This window comes from Hyla sarda, chromosome 12 (assembly GCF_029499605.1).
Source record: "Hyla sarda isolate aHylSar1 chromosome 12, aHylSar1.hap1, whole genome shotgun sequence".
NCBI lineage: Eukaryota > Metazoa > Chordata > Amphibia > Anura > Hylidae > Hyla > Hyla sarda.
In genome coordinates, this window is record NC_079200.1 from 63,992,001 (window position 1) to 64,012,157 (window position 20,157).

Here is a 20,157-nt window from a genome sequence, read left to right on the forward strand (position 1 = left end):
ATATATAGGGCAACATTTATTTATAGTATTCCTATAACACATATCCAGAGATCAGGAAAGCGAGGCCGGGAAAATACTATGTTAGACGTTTGAAATTGGTCTCATTACCTATAATAAATTACAGACATTTAGAGCGGAAACACCAGCACATCCAGATAAGTCAGGAATAAGTACATTGAGATATATCGGTGCTGTACAGGGTAGCTGACCAAAATTAATGGCTTTTTTCCCCAGTCTGTTCCTCACATTTGGAGTGGAATTCTGTATGTACGGAACAGAAAAACATCCTTTAAGAGCTGACTCTGCTCTATGACTTCTGTACAAACTTTAAAGGGATTGTAGAGCATTGTTGCATTGTGTTGTAGCAGGGGTAAGAAATAGTTTTCTTGAATCATTCTTGTCTCATTGGGATCAGGGTATACAGAGATATGGTGATGTGAAGTCATGTAATATATAAATAAATCCAGGGATTAGTGTTTTCCAACACGTGGCAAAACTACAACTCACATTATGCCTTATGGCAGTTGTAGTGAGGCAACCTATGGAGGGCCACAGGTTGGTAAACACTGCCATAGATGTTGGTTCCAAGATGCATAGAATGCTAAATCTATTTTCCGTACATGCACTCTCTGGCAATAGGTTGTCACCTAAATGTCCATATAAGTAGATTGTTCCTAGCAAAACCATTTCATCCTTGCCCTTTGCCTGAGCAAAGGAAGGAAAAGGTTTTCTGCCTGTGATTGCCACTGGGACTTCAGACATGTGCAACTGTTCCGCCAAAGGAACCCAATGCAAATTGATCCTTCTTCCAAAGATTTTAGGACTTGTTCTGGCCACCACTATTGACCAGGGAAAAAATGTAACCACAGACATCTTCCTATAACTGTGCCACATCGAAAGACACCAAGCTCTCCAGTACCGCCCATTACACTGCTGATCTTTGCCAGTGGAGGTTACAAAGCTTCTTAGTTTTATGCACCTTTTGGCAGTACATGATGGGCAAAGAAGTCCATGTACTGCGTACGTTGTATATGAATATATTAACTGTAGGTTTTTTCAGTCTTACCCAGTTTAATGGCATTGATTGACATCACTGGGGTCTGGCACTGTCTACACTGTATTATCTCTCCTGCTTGCATACTGTAGATCTTAGTAGTTCTACTTATGATGCTTATCTTTGGTATGTAAGTTAGGGCAGGACAGAGCGACAAGACATATGTCAATGTGTGGTCTATTTCTCAAATATATAATACACTTTTAAGTCCCACAACTAAACATTTGGGAAATAGACTAACGGTTATCACTAGTAGACTATGTTTGGTCCATTTAAGTCAATAGGCTGCCTCAGTATATTTTTACATACCTCTTTGCCAGTATCCAGAAAACATACACCAAAAATGTTATATGATTTAAGACTTAGATACTCTTCATAACTTAAGTTGATTTCATCCATCTTTGACCCCAGTCAACAAGGTGGCAATACATTGATGGTGTTACCTCTAGAAACCTCTACCTCCAGCAATAGAAAAACAGGGCTAATTTCTTGTAAAAACAGACCCACACCTGTCCACAGGCAGACAACCCCGGAGTGGACAGCATGGGAATGGAGGGGGTCCATGATAGGGAACAGATCAGAAGCACGTTAGGGGAATGCGTGGTGAGGGAAAGGTCAGGTCAGGCAGAGGGAGGGGCCTGGTGGGGAGCTTATATAAGGAGGAGGCTGAGGAAAGGGGATTCAGTGTGTGTGGAGAGCCAGCAGAGAAGAAGTTGCCCACCTGCCCACCCATTTTATAGAGCTTGCTGAAGGGTGGGGTTGTTGTTGTAGCGGCAGGAGCTAGAGGGGGACTTGGAAACACTTGGAGAGAGTTTGGCGGTGAATGGGATGGTGAGGCTGGGGGTGGTACCCAGCCTCATGTGGTGAACCCCTGTGGGAGAGGCCCAAAGGGGCAGTGGTCTCTAAAAGTGAGGGTCAGGTGAGGGACGACCTAAGGCAAAGTAGGGGTCAGGTGAGGGACGACCCAGGGCAAAGTAGGAGACACGAGGAAGAAATCGGGAGGCCTCCAAATCCCCTCTGGCTAGGTGGTAGAGTCATGCTGGGACATAAAGTTTTTGCACTATTTTGTACTTGTTAACCATTGGACAGGTAATGTTTACCTGAATATTTATAAATGGTATTAATACTTTTGGTTTTGTTATTTAATAAAGTGTCCGCTGTGGCCTTTCTACCAAGTCTTGTCAGTGTGGTGTTTGGTGGGAGAGGGGTAGATGGGCTCAGCGTATGTAGATGATACCCTAGTCATGTGTGTGCTATTACAACTTGGCTCTATTCACTTCAATGGATCTGAACTGCAAGGACACTTCAGACTAATGTGGTGCAGTTTTTTGAAGAAATTAGTTTGTTCTTCTAGCACTAAATAACCCATTTAATGTTGACTTTTGATGTGAATATGTAAGATAACCAGAGCCACTATGGAAAGCTTAATACCAAGCGGAATAATTGCGTTACCTTTGTGTGTCCTGCACAGCACCGTCACAGATACATGTCATCATGGGTTTAAAGCTTTTACTGGCCAAGAAAAATAATTGCAAAAAGAAACTTTATAGCAAGTGATCATAGAACTGCTTGTTTGGAACACTCGACTGAGCTACCACATATACAAAACCTCTATTATAGGGCCTATATTTTATTGAGAAGCCATAGAGTAGACATATCTACATGGAATATAAACCAAGATGACCTGAACCCCCACTTCTACTTTACATCTTGGGTGACCCCCTAAAAACCAAGATAGTCATTGAAATATGTAAACATAATTTTGCTTTTGCTCTCCTCAGGGTTTACAAGGCCAGCATGGTTTAACAGGCAGCCCCGGTGAGAAGGGACCAGTTGGTGATGTTGGGCCCACGGTACGTGTAATAGAAGACTATTGTTACTATACCCATGCTCTGGACTCTGTAGGTAAATCTAAATGGGACGTATGACTTTTCTATTCACTTTTTAGAGGTATCTGGGCCTATAAGACCCCAAGAGTATTGTCACGATGCCGGCTGGCAGGTAGTGGATCCTCTGTGCCAGAGAGGGATTGGCGTGGACCGTGCTAGTGGATCGGTTCTAAGTCACTACTGGTTTTCATCAGAGCCCGCCGCAAAGCGGGATGGTCTTGCTGCGGCGGTAGTGACCAGGTCGTATCCACTAGCAACGGCTCAACCTCTCTGACTGCTGAAGATAGGCGCGGTACAAGGGAGTAGACAGAAGCAAGGTCGGACGTAGCAGAAGGTCGGGGCAGGCAGCAAGGATCGTAGTCGGGGGCAACGGCAGGAGGTCTGGAACACAGGCTAGGAACACACAAGGAAACGCTTTCACTGGCACAATGGCAACAAGATCCGGCGAGTGAGTGAAGGGGAAGTGAGGTATAAATAGGGAGTGCACAGGTGAACACACTAATTGGAACCACTGCGCCAATCAGCGGCGCAGTGGCCCTTTAAATCGCAGAGACCCGGCGCGCGCGCGCCCTAGGGAGCGGGGCCGCGCGCGCCGGGACAGGACAGACGGAGAGCGAGTCAGGTACGGGAGCCGGGATGCGCATCGCGAGCGGGCGCTACCCGCATCGCGAATCGCATCCCGGCTGGAGACGGTATCGCAGCGCACCGGGTCAGTGGAGCTGCCCGGAGCGCTGCGGTAGCGAGAGAGAAGCGAGCGCTCCGGGGAGGAGCGGGGACCCGGAGCGCTCGGCGTAACAGTACCCCCCCCTTGGGTCTCCCCCTCTTCTTAGAGCCTGAGAACCTGAGGAGCAGACTTTTGTCTAGGATGTTGTCCTCAGGTTCCCAGGATCTCTCTTCAGGTCCACAGCCCTCCCAATCCACCAAAAAGAACTTTTTTCCTCTGACCGTCTTGGAGGCCAGTATCTCTTTCACTGAGAAGACGTCAGAAGAACCGGAGACAGGAGTGGGAGAAACTAATTTGGGAGAGAAACGGTTGATGATGAGTGGTTTAAGAAGAGAGACATGAAAGGCATTAGGAATACGGAGAGAAGGAGGAAGAAGAAGTTTGTAAGAGACAGGATTAATTTGGCACAAGACTTTGAAGGGACCAAGATAGCGTGGACCCAGTTTGTAACTGGGGACACGAAAGCGGACATATTTAGCGGAGAGCCATACCTTGTCTCCGGGAGCAAAAATGGGGGGAGCTCTTCTTTTCTTATCGGCAAACTTTTTCATGCGAGATGAAGCCTGTAAAAGAGAAACTTGGGTCTCTTTCCATATGGTGGAAAGATCACGAGTCACTTCATCTACCGCGGGCAAACCAGAGGGCAAGGGAGTAGGGAGGGGGGGAAGAGGGTGACGGCCGTACACCACGAAAAATGGGGATTTGGAGGAAGATTCAGAGACTCTAAAGTTATACGAGAATTTGGCCCATGGTAGAAGATCTGCCCAATCATCCTGGCGGGAGGAAACAAAATGTCGTAAATAATCACCCAAGACCTGGTTAATTCTTTCTACTTGTCCATTGGATTGAGGATGATATGCAGAAGAAAAGTTTAATTTAATCTTGAGTTGTTTACAGAGAGCCCTCCAGAATTTTGACACGAATTGGACGCCTCTATCCGAGACTATTTGTGTGGGCAACCCGTGAAGACGAAAAATGTGTACAAAAAATTGTTTAGCCAACTGAGGCGCTGAAGGAAGACCAGGAAGAGGGATGAAATGTGCCATCTTGGAGAATCGATCAACGACCACCCAAACAACAGTGTTGCCACGGGATGGGGGTAGGTCTGTAATAAAATCCATACCAATCAGAGACCAAGGCTGTTCGGGGACAGGCAGAGGATGAAGAAAACCAGCGGGCTTCTGGCGAGGAGTCTTATCCCGAGCACAGACAGTGCAGGCTCACAGAAAGTCCACGACATCCGTCTCCATAGTCGGCCACCAATAGAAGCGAGAGATGAGTTGCACAGATTTCTTGATGCCTGTATGACCTGCGAGATGGGAGGAGTGACCCCATTTGAGGATTCCGAGGCGTTGGCGTGGAGAGACGAAGGTCTTTCCTGGAGGAGTTTGCCTGATGGAGGCTGGAGAAGTGGAGATCAGGCAGTCAGGAGGAATGATGTGTTGCGGAGAGAGTTCAACTTCCGAGGCATCCGAGGAACGAGAGAGAGCATCGGCCCTAATGTTCTTATCGGCAGGCCGAAAGTGAATTTCAAAATTAAATCGGGCAAAGAACAGAGACCACCTGGCCTGGCGAGGATTCAGCCGTTGGGCAGACTGGAGATAGGAGAGGTTCTTGTGATCGGTGTAAATAATAACAGGAAATCTTGATCCCTCCAGCAGATGCCTCCATTCCTCAAGTGCTAATTTAATGGCTAGAAGCTCTCGATCCCCGATGGAGTAGTTCCTCTCCGCCGGAGAGAAGGTCCTAGAAAAAAAACCACAAGTAACAGCATGCCCGGAAGAATTTTTTTGTAGAAGGACCGCTCCAGCTCCTACAGAGGAGGCATCAACCTCCAATAGGAAGGGTTTAGATGGGTCAGGTCTGGAGAGCACGGGAGCCGAAGAAAAGGCAGACTTGAGCCGTTTAAAGGCGTCTTCCGCTTGAGGAGGCCAAGACTTGGGATTGGCATTTTTTTTGGTTAAAGCCACGATAGGGGCCACAACGGTAGAAAAATGTGGAATAAATTGCCTGTAATAATTGGCGAACCCCAAAAAACGTTGGATAGCACGGAGTCCGGAGGGGCGTGGCCAATCTAAGACGGCAGAGAGTTTGTCTGGATCCATTTGTAGTCCCTGGCCAGAGACCAAATATCCTAGGAAAGGAAGAGATTGGCATTCAAACAGACATTTCTCTATCTTGGCATAAAGTTGATTGTCACGAAGTCTCTGAAGAACCATACGGACATGCTGGCGGTGTTCTTCTAGATTGGCAGAAAAAATCAGGATATCGTCCAGATATACAACAACACAGGAGTATAAGAGATCACGAAAAATTTCATTAACAAAGTCTTGGAAGACGGCAGGGGCGTTGCATAGGCCAAAGGGCATGACCAGATACTCAAAGTGTCCATCTCTAGTGTTAAATGCCGTTTTCCATTCATCCCCCTCTCTGATGCGGATGAGATTATAAGCACCTCTTAAGTCCAGTTTGGTAAAGATGTGGGCACCTTGGAGGCGATCAAAGAGTTCAGAGATGAGGGGTAGAGGGTAGCGGTTCTTTATTGTGATTTTATTAAGACCGCGGTAGTCAATGCAAGGGCGTAGAGAGCCATCTTTTTTGGACACAAAGAAAAATCCGGCTCCGGCAGGAGAGGAGGATTTACGGATAAAGCCTTTTTTTAAATTTTCCTGGATGTACTCCGACATAGCAAGAGTCTCTGGGGCGGACAGAGGATAGATTCTGCCCCGGGGTGGAGTAGTGCCCGGGAGGAGGTCAATAGGACAATCATAAGGCCTGTGAGGAGGTAGAGTCTCAGCTTGTTTTTTGCAAAAAACATCCGCAAAGTCCATATAGGCCTTAGGGAGACCGGTTACAGGGGGAACCACAGAGTCACGGCAAGGGGTTCTGGGAACCGGTTTTAGGCAGTCCTTGAAACAAGAGGGCCCCCAACTCTTGATCTCCCCAGTGGACCAATCCAGGGTTGGGGAATGGAGTTGAAGCCAGGGTAGTCCAAGGAGGATTTCGGAAGTGCAATTGGGGAGGACCAAAAATTCAATCTTCTCGTGATGAGGTCCGATGCACATTAGAAGGGGCTCCGTGCGGAAACGTATGGTACAATCCAATCTTTCATTGTTTACACAATTGATGTAGAGGGGTCTGGCGAGACTGGTCACTGGGATGTTGAACCTGTTGACGAGGGAGGCCAAAATAAAATTTCCTGCAGATCCGGAATCCAAGAAGGCCATAGTAGAGAAGGAGAAGGCAGAGGCAGATATCCGCACAGGCACAGTAAGACGTGGAGAAGCAGAGTAGACATCAAGGACTGTCTCACCTTTGTGCGGAATCAGCGTACGTCTTTCCAGGCGGGGAGGACGGATAGGACAATCCTTCAGGAAGTGTTCGGTACTGGCACAGTACAGACAGAGATTCTCCATGCGGCGTCGTGTCCTCTCTTGAGGTGTCAGGCGAGACCGGTCGACCTGCATAGCCTCCACGGCGGGAGGCACAGAAACGGATTGCAGGGGACCAGAGGAGAGAGGAGCCGGGGAGAAAAAACGTCTTGTGCGAACAAAGTCCATATCCTGGCGGAGCTCCTGACGCCTTTCGGAAAAACGCATGTCAATGCGAGTGGCAAGATGGATGAGTTCATGTAGGTTAGCAGGGATTTCTCGTGCGGCCAGAACATCTTTAATGTTGCTGGATAGGCCTTTTTTAAAGGTCGCGCAGAGGGCCTCATTATTCCAGGATAATTCTGAAGCAAGAGTACGGAATTGTACGGCGTACTCGCCAACGGAAGAATTACCCTGGACCAGGTTCAACAGGGCAGTCTCAGCAGAAGAGGCTCGGGCAGGTTCCTCAAAGACACTTCGAATTTCTGAGAAGAAGGAGCGTATAGAGGCAGAGACGGGGTCATTGCGGTCCCAGAGCGGTGTGGCCCATGACAGAGCTTTTCCAGACAGAAGGCTGACTACGAAAGCCACCTTAGACCTTTCAGTAGGGAACTGGTCCGACATCATCTCCAAGTGCAGGGAACATTGGGAAAGAAAGCCACGGCAGAATTTAGAGTCCCCATCAAATTTATCCGGCAAGGATAGTCGTAGACCAGAAGCGGCCACTCGCTGCGGAGGAGGTGCAGGAGCTGGCGGAGGAGATGATTGCTGAAGCTGTGGTAGTAGCTGCTGTAGCATCACGGTCAGTTGAGACAGCTGTTGGCCTTGTTGCGCTATCTGTTGTGACTGCTGGGCGACCACCGTGGTGAGGTCGGCGACAACTGGCAGAGGAACTTCAGCGGGATCCATGGCCGGATCTACTGTCACGATGCCGGCTGGCAGGTAGTGGATCCTCTGTGCCAGAGAGGGATTGGCGTGGACCGTGCTAGTGGATCGGTTCTAAGTCACTACTGGTTTTCACCAGAGCCCGCCGCAAAGCGGGATGGTCTTGCTGCGGCGGTAGTGACCAGGTCGTATCCACTAGCAACGGCTCAACCTCTCTGACTGCTGAAGATAGGCGCGGTACAAGGGAGTAGACAGAAGCAAGGTCGGACGTAGCAGAAGGTCGGGGCAGGCAGCAAGGATCGTAGTCGGGGGCAACGGCAGGAGGTCTGGAACACAGGCTAGGAACACACAAGGAAACGCTTTCACTGGCACAATGGCAACAAGATCCGGCGAGGGAGTGAAGGGGAAGTGAGGTATAAATAGGGAGTGCACAGGTGAACACACTAATTGGAACCACTGCGCCAATCAGCGGCGCAGTGGCCCTTTAAATCGCAGAGACCCGGCGCGCGCGCGCCCTAGGGAGCGGGGCCGCGCGCGCCGGGACAGGACAGACGGAGAGCGAGTCAGGTACGGGAGCCGGGATGCGCATCGCGAGCGGGCGCTACCCGCATCGCGAATCGCATCCCGGCTGGAGACGGTATCGCAGCGCACCGGGTCAGTGGAGCTGCCCGGAGCGCTGCGGTAGCGAGAGAGAAGCGAGCGCTCCGGGGAGGAGCGGGGACCCGGAGCGCTCGGCGTAACAAGTATAAAATATCATTTTTCAATATACTCTAATTCCATGTAACCCAAGACTTTAGCTGGGTTGAAATTAATTATTATGTCAGTATCTACTATGATTTTTGTATACTCAAGACCCCTTTAGGATAAGGAAAACTTGTCTGCTTTATTCCAGGCTGCAATACCAGATACAACCCATGGAAGAAGGGTAGTGCTGTTTCTGGAGGAAAGAAGCCATGTTTTTCTAATCTTAGACAAACCCTTAAATTTTAGCCAAGACCCCCATGTCCACTGTCTTGGTCATCCACTGTAGAAATATTAACTCATTAGTGACCTATGCTGGCCAATTAGTAACTACTTGGCATTCTATTATCTAAATGAGAATAGCAGCACTCCAGCTGTGGCAAAACTACACCATGTCCTACAGCTTGCAGTAATAGTTGCACTAAAGTGGTTGTCCCTAATCTAACAGCTAAAGGGACACGGGTTGGTAATCCTCATTTGAAGGTGTCTGGTTATATTCTCCCAGTCGGCACCCTTTCGTTAAAGATTTTGTCTCCATCTTATTTTCTGTTCCTCTGTAATCACTTGTTGCGTTTTCGCCCTTCGTAGGGTCTTCCGGGCACCCGCGGAGAGAAGGGCGAGAAGGTGAGTGACAATTAACACTGGAGTAATAGCTCGTCTCTTGATTAGACATCTCTCTTATCCTGAGCAATGTGAAGGGACAGGAAATCATTGCGGACCAGCTGAGCCCTCATCTCTGAGCCCCCGGCATTGATTGCCAGTCACTAGTAAGAATTTCAGTGACACGTAATGCTAAGGTCACATCTTCTCATCACAGGGGGAACCTCAATCCGTCGCCACAATTTATCACTTGGTGCACCAGGTGTGCGAGAGGCTAATCCAAGGTAAATGTCAGTTTCTACATCCACTTCATAGCCAAAATACTCCAGGCCAAACTGATACATTGTGTTATGCTTAGTTCAGGATCTCCGGGGCATGACACAGGGATTCCCTGCACTCCCTTAAACCCTGCTATGGAAAAAACACAGTATGCAGTTGTGGCTGGAGTGTTTCCACATAGCTTGAAATAGTTATATTAATACCATCATAACTAAAAATTTGAATAATCTGTCTAAATTGCACTGCTTCCGGATGCTCTTTCTTATGTGTTTTCTGCAGCTCACTTGATAAAGTTGGATGCAGTGCTTAGAGAACAAGATATACAACCAGTTCCTCTTTGGGACACAGAATTAAAGATTGGGGAACCAGGTGCACCAGGACCTCCAGGTCCACCAGGTGAACAAGGAGAACCAGGTGTTGATGGGGCATCAGGACAACCAGCTAGGAACGGATACCCAGGGACACGAGGTACTGATGTTTCTAGGACCTAATATACATTGTTGAGAATCTATAGACATGCTGGATGCTACTATGTCTTGGATCTTAAGTTCTTCATTTTGGAGGCACACATGTTGATAATATAAGTGTTAGGTGGCCTTTCTGCTCCCATGACTTGGGTGTTTTTTCCTAATATACAAAAGTAAGGTTCATATTTTATTGTAGGACCTAAAGGATATCACGGAGAAAAGGGTGCTCCAGGACAAGGCAGAGAAGGACCCTCAGGACCTCCAGGAGTGATAGGTCAGCATCATCTTATATTTTAATTATAATAGATAATGTTTTTGGATTCTCTATTTTTAATATCTATTACAGGTCCTCCAGGAATAGAAAGTTTTGGAAATCCTGGACCTACGGGTTCCCCTGGGGTTCCTGGTCCTCCTGGAGCTACTGGGATTCCTGGCCATCATGGAACTCCTGGAACACCAGGAGTCTGTCATTCATCTCCATGTTTTGCAGGTACTTTGAATAAAAATAATCAAATAATAAATGAAGAGTTTTGAACATACCCTTACTCAGATTTTATACCATGTTGATTGGTTCTGGTAGTCACAAAAACAGATGAGGAATTGCTTAAATTTGGAAACTGATGGCTATTGTAACATCAGTTATTCTACTTATTGTTCCATTAAGATAATTTTTTCCACCACTCATGTCATTGGGACTATTATGGTTTTTCATCTAATGATGTTAACATTTAAATCATTGGGACCATGGATGTCCATAGTATGGCCACATTTTGGCATCTGGAATGGGATTTGAAGTGATAATGTAAGCTCTGAATGGAGTCATATTTACAGCCACTTGAATGAGACCATTTTGCATTTGGACCATATAGTTAATAGACAATCTTCTCCCTTCTGTCTCCAGCTGCTCGGGACCCAAACTTCATCCCCTGAACCCACTGTGTCACTATCAGGAATTGAGGAATAGGACATTTGTATCAAGGAGATCCATCGCGGACCAAGAAATCATCCTTGTTGTTGGGAGTTTAGTCTTTATGTGAATTTTACAATAAATTATAACCTTATTGGGTTTAGGTACATTGACCACAACTGACATGAAAACAGGACCAAAGAATAATCTAATGTGATTAGAGGGATAATGTGATAAAGAATAATCTAATAAGCAAAACCTTCCTGCTTTCTTTTACAAAGTCCACCACACCTGTCCAGTTTGTTGCACCACACTTGTTCAATGGAAGTGAGCGGATCTGCAATACCATACGCAACCTGTGGAGAGGAGTGGCACTGTTTTTGGGAAGCAAGCAGATCAATTCAGTAGAACTTCTTTAAGAAAAAGAGGGCATTTCTTCTGTTTATAGATATGTATTGTCAACCTACTTTCATTTTTTTACATAATCATGCCTATATATTTATATTATGTACTTAACAATGTGTATATTGTTTTACTGCAGTGATCATGATTTAAGGCACTAAAAAGGAATGTCAGAGGTTTGTTAGTATGACTGCTGCCCAATTCTGGGATATTCCATGGTTGATAAAGTGGCCTACAGGTTAAAGGGGTACTCTACTGGATTTTTTTTTTTTTAAATCAACTGGTGCCAGAAAGTTAAACAGATTTGTAAGTTACTTCTATTAAAAAATCTTAATCCTTCCAGTGCTTATCAGCTTCTGTTATGATCCACAGGAAGTTCTTTTCTTTTTGAATTTCCTTTCTGCCTGACCACAGTGCTCTCTGCTGACACCTCTGTCCATGTCAGGAACTGTCCAGGGTAGGGACAAATCCCCATAGAAAACCTATCCTGCTCTGGACAGCTCCTGACATGGACAGAGGTGTCAGTAGTGAGCACTGTGCTCAGGCAGAAAGGAAATTCAAAAAGAAAAGAACTTCCTGTGGATCATAACAGCAGCTGATAAATCCTGGAAGGATTAAGATTTTTTAATAGAAGTAATTTACAAATCTGTTTAACTTTCTGGCACCAGTTGATTTAAAAAAAAAAAAAAAAGGTTTTCTGTTAGAGGTGATAAAACAGGTGATAAAACAATAGGTAAATATATGGTATACAGGTATAATAAGCATAACAGAGATGGGAAAGATGTAAATTGAGACAAGAATCTGTACGCTTCAATATTGATTATTCTTTACAATAAAATTATATTTTGAATATAAACCTTTCACTAAAGAGGTGGACATGTTCTTCACTTTTCTCATTTATGGGTAGTTATATTGTACATAGAGACAGTACAGTATTATAGTAGTTATATCCCTGTATATAGGTGGCAGCATTATAGTAGTTACATTCTTGTACATAGGGACAGTATTATAGTAGTTATATTCATGTAGATATGGGCAATATAATAGTACAGTAGTTATATTCTTGTACATAGGAGGCAGTATTACAGTAGTTATATTCTTGTACATAGGAGGCAGTATTACAGTAGTTATATTCTTGTACATAGGAGGCAGTATTATAGTTGTTATATTCTTGTACTTAGGAGGCAGTATAATAATGGTTATATTCTTGTACATAGGGGCAGTATTATAGTAGTTATATTCTTGTATATAGGGGACAGTATTATAGTAGTTATATTCTTGTACATAGGGGCAGTATTATAGTAGTTATATTCTTGTGCATAAGGGACAGTATTATAGTAGTTATATTCTTGTACCCAGGGGTCAGTATTATAGTAATTATATTCTTGTACATAGGAGGCAGTATTATAGTAGTTATATTCTTGTACATAGGGGCAGTATTATAGTAGTTGTATTCTTGTACACAGAGGACAGTTTTATAGTAGTTATATTCTTGTACATAGGAGGCAGTATTATAGTAGTTATATTCTTGGACACAGAGGACAGTATTATAGTAGTTATATTCTTGTACATAGGAGGCAGTATTGTAGTAGTTATATTCTTGTACATAGGGGCAGTATTATAGTAGTTATATTCTTGTACATAGGGGCAGTGGTATAGTAGTTATATTCATGTAGATATGGGCAATATAATAGTACAGTAGTTATATTCTTGTACATAGGAGGCAGTATTACAGTAGTTATATTCTTGTACAGAGGAGGTAGTATTAAAGTATATTCTTGTATATACGGAGCAGCATTATAGTACATATATTTTTCGTCATTAGTGTAGCAATTTTATTCTTCTACATAGGAGGCAGTGTAGACGCAATATTATGGTAGTTACAGACATTTATAAGGTTAGAGTTGAAGTAGTTTGCACTGGTGTAATAAAGCTATTATACGTTAAGCACCGAGCCGTATAAAATGCAGTTTTTCTGCACCATTGATGTTACTATTAGCGTGACTGGCTGTGTAGACATTACTTGTATGTTATATGGGAAGGAGGGTTGTTAAAGAATACACATTGCAGAATGACTTGTAGATGACGTCAGGCCTATTAAGACAGTACTTTCTATTTTTGAGATGGGGAAGTGAGAAGATCTGTGACTCTCATTAACACATGGAAGTCAATGAGAAGGATGATCTGAATATGGCATTGCGCACACACACACACTGTGCCCTTCACACATTAAACAGCTATGTTCCTCTTTTTGTCTCTATGGGTTTGGCAAATTGAGCGTTTGTTGCTGTCACATGTCTTCTATGCCTGCGGTGAGGGATGCGACCAGGCTTTGAACGTGTCCTTCATACAACGTGAGCTAATCTACAGTACTTTACCAAGATTTACCAAGGTTGCAGATAAAAGGCAACCTGATGTAGAGATCACAGGCATACGTGCCATCTTTACATTGAGATTTTAAGGCAAGTATTGCAGGTGGGTTGCGCTCTTGCCCTTTAACCGAATTGTTCTTTTAAACACTGGCATAGTATATAGACCTGGAGAGTAGGACACCAGCTCAAGTTGGTCACATCATTAGTATTACTGTGGGGTGATAGGGCACTCTCTACACTGTTATATATTTCAAAAGGGATAGTGGCACCTGCTTAGCATGATGCGGAAAAGATGTGATGGTGTTAGCCAATGGTAAGAGACAGGCTTTTCGTCTCTTTAACCCCTTGGAGATGCAGCCATTTTTTGTTTTTTCCTCCTTGCCTTATACAAACCATAACTTTTTCTATCAAAATATTTGTGAGGTAGAATTAAATAAAAACTTCTTCAAATCTGTCCCATTTTTGGGGTTTTGTTTTTATGACATTCACTGTGCAGTAAATCTTTATTCTGCATGCCAGTATGATTACAGCAATACCAAATATACATTGTTTTTTTTAAATATAATTTAATACTTTCAAAAAAATAAACATTTTAAATGAAAAAAAACTTTCTTTGCATCACCATATGATCCCTATAACTTATTTTGTAGATTTTTTTTCTTATGTGAAATTTATTTTTCAAAAATGTTTCCCTTTTTTTAATGTCCAATTTTTGTCCCCCCTAGGGAACTTACATAAAGAATTGCAGTACACTGTCATTTAAGTGGTCTAAAATGAATTGTCCCTCAGCCTAAAAACTGTAGTCCCTATTGACCATGACATCAAGGGGGTTAAACAGCCAGGTTCAGACTTACCTCTAGTCTTGACTACTGTTGGCACATATGGAGAAGGCTCTGCTCCTCAGTCTGCTTCATATCTTCATAATTCTTGAACACCATTTTGTGTTTTTTCCTTAAAGGATAAGCCTCATACCTGACAGTATAGAAAAATGTATTCCCTAGCCACCACGCCCCCTCTATACATCTCTATGGGAGAACCGTAGATTGCCGAATGGCTCTCCCGTAGAGAATATATGGAGAGGATGTTGCAGCCTTGTGGTGCGAGGGGGTTGTGGCGCGCTACTCTGTGGGAGAGCCGGGCTCTGTATAGAAAATTGGGGGGGGGGGGGGGGGGCACAGCGCTCGTACCCCCGAGATCTAAAACTTAGGGGATGAGTTTTCCTGTACTGTCAGGCATGAGACTTATCCTATAAAGGAAACCTGTCATCGGTGTCACCTGTACTAACCTGTCGGTACAGACATGTAGTGCAGGTGACACTGATGACAACGGTACTTACCTTGTCCCATTTCGTGCTGTGGCTTTCGGCAATCCTTTATGGTATCTTCAGCTCAGGGCCTAACTTGGAGCATGGGCGGAGCTTAGTGATGTCACTGCTGCTGTTTGCCAGCAGTGGGACCCAGCAGAGAACAGCAGCGGTGATGTCACTAAGCTCCGCCCGTGCTCCAAGTCAGGCCCTGAGCTGAAGATACCGAAAAGGATTGCTGAGAACCACAGCAGGGAATGGGACAAGGTAAGTATGGTTGTCATCAGTATCACCTGCACTACCTGTCTGTACTGAGAGGTTAGTGCAGGTGACACTGATGACAGATTTCCTTAAATCTATTTTCTAATATATTTTATCAATTCGGATGGAGAGCTCTAGATCCCTAGCATACACATAGCTAAATGATAAAACACTGTAGTCACCACAAGGGGAAGCTTACTGCATACTTTCTTTGCACTGAACTCTAATTATTGATACACTATGCAGTAAGCTTCCCCTATTGGTAAACAGGGGGTTGGGAGCCCTCTTTCAGAAAATCAGATCTCTGACTGCTGTAAAGATATATTTAAGAAATAACCAACATAGAATTTCATCCTTCCAGGCCATCCTCATGATATCCTGGAGGCACTTAGTTCCATATTACACAACATGCCATAGAAATGTATAGAAGATTGCACACAGACAAGATTGAAAGTTCCCTTCATGTTTATTCACTTACCTGCTGCAGAACAGCAGAGTTAGCCCATGGTCAGAATACACCATTGCTTTGTGCAGTGAGCTGTGTACAGCAAATATTTAATGAAGGATTCCTGGCCACAGACATAAGGAACGCCTTTGAAATGGTTTTCTGCCCTAGGGTATCCCCAGGAGCTTTCCGAGCTCACTCATGCGAGTCAGACATAAGATTAAATATTTATATACTACAGACACTGTCACACGCATTCGCACTCTGGTCCTTCTCCTTCACTTTGTCCTAGTTTTGCCTGAAATCTTAAGTATCTCAGTCTGTTCTTGAGTCCGGTCCAGCCTGTCTGCATACACCATGCATACATGCTCCCCTATATTCCCACCCTAGTCCAAAGTCCCCAACCACAGTCAGCAAATCCTGTCTGTGTGTTGTCCTGGGTCCTTGTGGTTATATCATTCCGGCTAACCACGGTGGAAGGAATAGTCCAACGGTTCCCAATAGGCAAACAATGATGAACATCCATAAGAAGATCCGGTCAATCACCATGGCAACATACTTCCAATCTTGCTTTACCTGGACAAACAAAAGATAAATCTACTTAATGGATAATTTACACATAAATCATAGGAAGCAACACCATGATAAGATAAAGACAATGTGAAACAACTGGACCAAATAAAAAAAAAATTATTATTATTAATTAATTAGGCAAGATTACAATGAAACACGCATATACATAGCATCTCCTGCATATCCTACCGGCATATGCAATTTGATCAGATAACAGCACTGTCTTTTATAGTGTAAATTAACAAAAAAAAAATATCTAAGTTGTATAGTCTTCTTATCCTTATTCCATATGGTTCTTGGCAGGGTGTGATCACATGGGCATATTACACTCATAAGCAAAACTTAGAAGGAGTACATTATGTAAGAAAAACTAAAAATCCTCATGACAAAGCAAAGTGTAATTGTTTCATTGTTTTTTAAGAATCAACTTGATATTACACTCAGGAAAGGTGGTAAAAATTAATTGATTTCTTTAACACCCAACAACAAGGTAGTAGTTATGGGTTGTGGTTGTGGGAGCAACACCAACTTAGTAGTTCCATCTCATAAGGTAAAAGCATATCCCCATTGGGAAGAGTACAATCATTGGCACCTAAGAAGGAAGTGGCCTCAGGTCACCTGGACATGCAGAGGAGCTGAAACATGATCCCAGTCACCTGGTTGTAGACAAGAACTGCAGCACAGTCCCGTTCACTTAAAGGGGTACTCCGCCCCTGGCATCTTATCCCCTATCCAAAGGATAGGGGATAAGATGTCAGATCACCGCGGTCACGCTGCTGGGGACCCCAGGGATCGCCGTTGCGGCACCCTGCTATCATTACTGCACAGAGCGAGTTCGCTCTGTGCGTAATGACGGGCAATACAGGGGATGGAGCAGCGTGACATCATGGCTCCGCCCCTCATGACATCACGGCCCGTCCCCTTAATGCAAGTCTATGGCAGGGGGCGTGACGACTGCCACGCCCCCTCCCATAGACTTGTATTGACGGGGGCGGGCCGTGACGTCACGAGGGGCGGGGCGGTGACGTCCCGATGCTCCCGCCCCTGTATTGCCCATCATTACGTGCAGAGCGAACTCGCTCTGCGCAGTAATGATAGCGGGGTGCTGCAGCGGCGATCCCCGGGGTCCCCAGCAGCGGCACCGCGGCGATCTGACATCTTATCCCCTATCCTTTGGATAGGGGATAAGATGTCTAGGGGCAGAGTACCCCTTTAAATGGACCTGTGCGACAGTTCTTCTGCACTGTGTAGAAAGACAAGAAACCACAGCACTGAATCAGCTTTGACTAAGTGCACTTCTGCGTCAGAGCTCCATCACAGTTTAAGAAAAAAAAAAAACTGGCATGGACAGTCTGTTGACTTCATTTGGATGGAATTTGCGATTGAAGCTCCAACGCGGATGTCAATGAGTCCTTAGTACATTCTTTCTCAGAACTGGTGTGGGTCACATCAGTTGTTGAGCAATACAAATACATAGGTAGTTATATAACAATGGAATAACCATTAAAGAAAAACTTTCAGCCTGTTCACAATATACTGGGTTATAGTGTGCGTGAACAGGAGTCGAACGAGGCGTCACGTACTTAAAAATGCCCTGTAGGTCCTGAGATCTACCCCCCAGACAGTGGCGTTGGAACCCGGGTGCGGGGGGTGCGGCCCGCACCGGGTGACACCAACCTAATGGGGTGACACCAAGACGCTCCGCAGCACCCACACCCCCTCCCCAGCTACACTGACACCCCCCTATGTGCACGACCGGCCTCCCATCCGTCAGCACACCCCCCCTGTGCTGTGTGTGCGGTGCGCCCGTCCGTTAGCACCCCCCCCCCCTTTCAGTGTGCCTGTCCGTCATCATGCCCCCCCCCCCTCACCTTCACCAGTACTGTGCCCGGCCTCCGCTCCCACGTCTGCGCCGGCCTGACGTCACACCGCATGGCCGCGCAGGGGGACGTCAGTTACGTCACTTCGCATTGTGCCCGGTGAGAAGGATCGCTGCGCTGGATGGGTGAGTGTGTGTGTGTGTGTGTCTCTATCTATGTTTGTGTGTGTGTGTGTGACTGTGTGTGTTTGTGTGACTCTCTGAGTGTGTGTGTGACTCTGTGTATTTGTGTGACTCTGTTTGTGACTGTGTGTTTGTGTGACTCTGTGTGTGTGTGTGTGTGTGACTCTGTGTGTGACTCTGTGTGTGTGTGACTGTGTGACTCTGTGTGTCTGTCTGTGAGTGTGTGTCTCTCTGACTGTGTGTGTTTGTGTGTGTGTCTCTCTGTGTTGTATGTGTTTTTTTTTTTTGTGTGTGTGCATGTGTGTGTGTGTGTGTGTGAGGGGAGACTTTGACGCATTGTGGGGAACCTGCAAGGGAACCTGCGGCCTAATGTGGGGAGTCTATGCTACCTAATGTGGGGAGTCTATGCTACCTAATGTGCGGAGTATATGCTACCTAATGTGCGGAGTCTATGATACCTAATGTGCGGAGTCTATGCTACCTAATGTGGGGAATCTATGCTAGCTAATGTGGGGAATCTGTGCTACCAAATGTGGGGAAACTGCTACCTAATGTGGGGAATCTGTGCTACCTAATATGGGGAAATTGCTACCTAATGTGGGGTAACTGGTACCTACCTAATGTGGGGAAACTGGTACCAAATGTGGGGAATCTATGCTGCCTAATGTGGGGAAAAGATGCTACCTAATGTGGGGAAACTGCTACCTACCTAATGTGGGGGAACTGCTGCCTACCTAATGCTCCCCCCCCTGGCAGTAGCACCCTCATCATCCGCCAGCAACTACCCCCCCCCGCAGCAGCACCTCCATCAGCAGATCCTGATGGTGGATGATGGCGGTGCTCCTGCCAGGAGGATGATCCTGCCGATGGATGATGGGGGTGATACTGCCAGGGGGGATGGCCAGTAGCACCCTCATCGTCCTTCAGCAACACCCCCCCCCCCAGTTGTAGCACCCCGATCATCCACTAGCAACACCACCAATACCCCCCTCCCGTGGTAATAGCATCAGCTAATGGATGTTGAGGGGTGTTACTGCGGTTGTGGTATTATATTCAGAGGGTGCACTGTATGGCAACGTTATATTCAGAGGGCGCAGTTTGTGGTAGTGTTATATTCAGAGGGCACAGTGGGTGGTAGTATTATATTCAGAGGGCGCAGTTTGTGGTAGTATTATTAGAGATGAGCGAACTTACAGTAAATTCGATTCGTCACGAACTTGTCGGCTCAGCAGTTGATGACTTATACTGCGTAAATTAGTTCAGCCTTCAGGTGCTCCGGTGGGCTGGAAAAGGTGGATACATTCATAGGAAAGATTCTCCTAGGACTGTATCCACCTTTTCCAGCCCACGGGAGCACCTGAAAGCTGAACTAATTTATGCAGGAAAAGACATCAACTGCCGAGCCGAGAAGTTTGTGACGAGTTGAATTTACTGTAGTTTGCTCATCTCTAAGTATTATATTCAGAGGGCGCAGTGGGTGGTAGTAATATATTCAGAGTGTACAGTATGTGTTGGTATTATATTCAGAGGGTACAGTATGTGATAGTATTATATTCAGGGGTACAGTATGTGATAGTATTATATTCAGGGGTACAGTATGTGGCAGATTTATATTCAGAGGGTACAGTATATGGTAGTATTATATTCAGAGGGTACAGTATGTGATAGTATTATATTCAGGGGTACAGTATGTGGCAGATTTATATTCAGAGTGTACAGTATGTGTTGGTATTATATTCAGAATGTACAGTGTGTGGTATTATTATATTCAGTGGGTATGGTGTATGGAAGGTTTATAATCAAAGAGTATAGTGTATAATAGTATTATATTTAGAGGATACATTGTCTGGCAGGTTTATAATAATAATTGTTTTCATATAGA

At 45.2% G+C, this 20,157-nt stretch overlaps 2 protein-coding genes across 3 annotated transcripts in view; one reads left to right on the forward strand and one right to left on the reverse strand.

The window, feature by feature from the left end:
- COL20A1 (collagen type XX alpha 1 chain) overlaps positions 1-11,558 on the forward strand; it is a 156,600-nt gene extending 145,042 nt beyond the window's left edge. For both annotated transcript variants that reach the window (XM_056547885.1, XM_056547886.1), the window contains 7 exons: positions 2,836-2,907; positions 9,253-9,288; positions 9,482-9,548; positions 9,823-10,011; positions 10,207-10,284; positions 10,357-10,500; positions 10,912-11,558. In XM_056547885.1, coding sequence (XP_056403860.1) covers positions 2,836-2,907; positions 9,253-9,288; positions 9,482-9,548; positions 9,823-10,011; positions 10,207-10,284; positions 10,357-10,500; positions 10,912-10,940 — 615 coding nt within the window. In that variant the 3' untranslated portion in view covers positions 10,941-11,558. The remainder of the gene's footprint in view (positions 1-2,835; positions 2,908-9,252; positions 9,289-9,481; positions 9,549-9,822; positions 10,012-10,206; positions 10,285-10,356; positions 10,501-10,911) is intronic.
- Positions 11,559-15,702: 4,144 nt separating this feature from the next.
- The window catches only part of CHRNA4 (cholinergic receptor nicotinic alpha 4 subunit), a 100,152-nt gene continuing 95,697 nt past the window's right edge, over positions 15,703-20,157 (reverse strand). Inside the window, exon 6 of the mRNA XM_056547759.1 lies at positions 15,703-16,276. Coding sequence (XP_056403734.1) covers positions 16,151-16,276 — 126 coding nt within the window. The 3' untranslated portion in view covers positions 15,703-16,150. The remainder of the gene's footprint in view (positions 16,277-20,157) is intronic.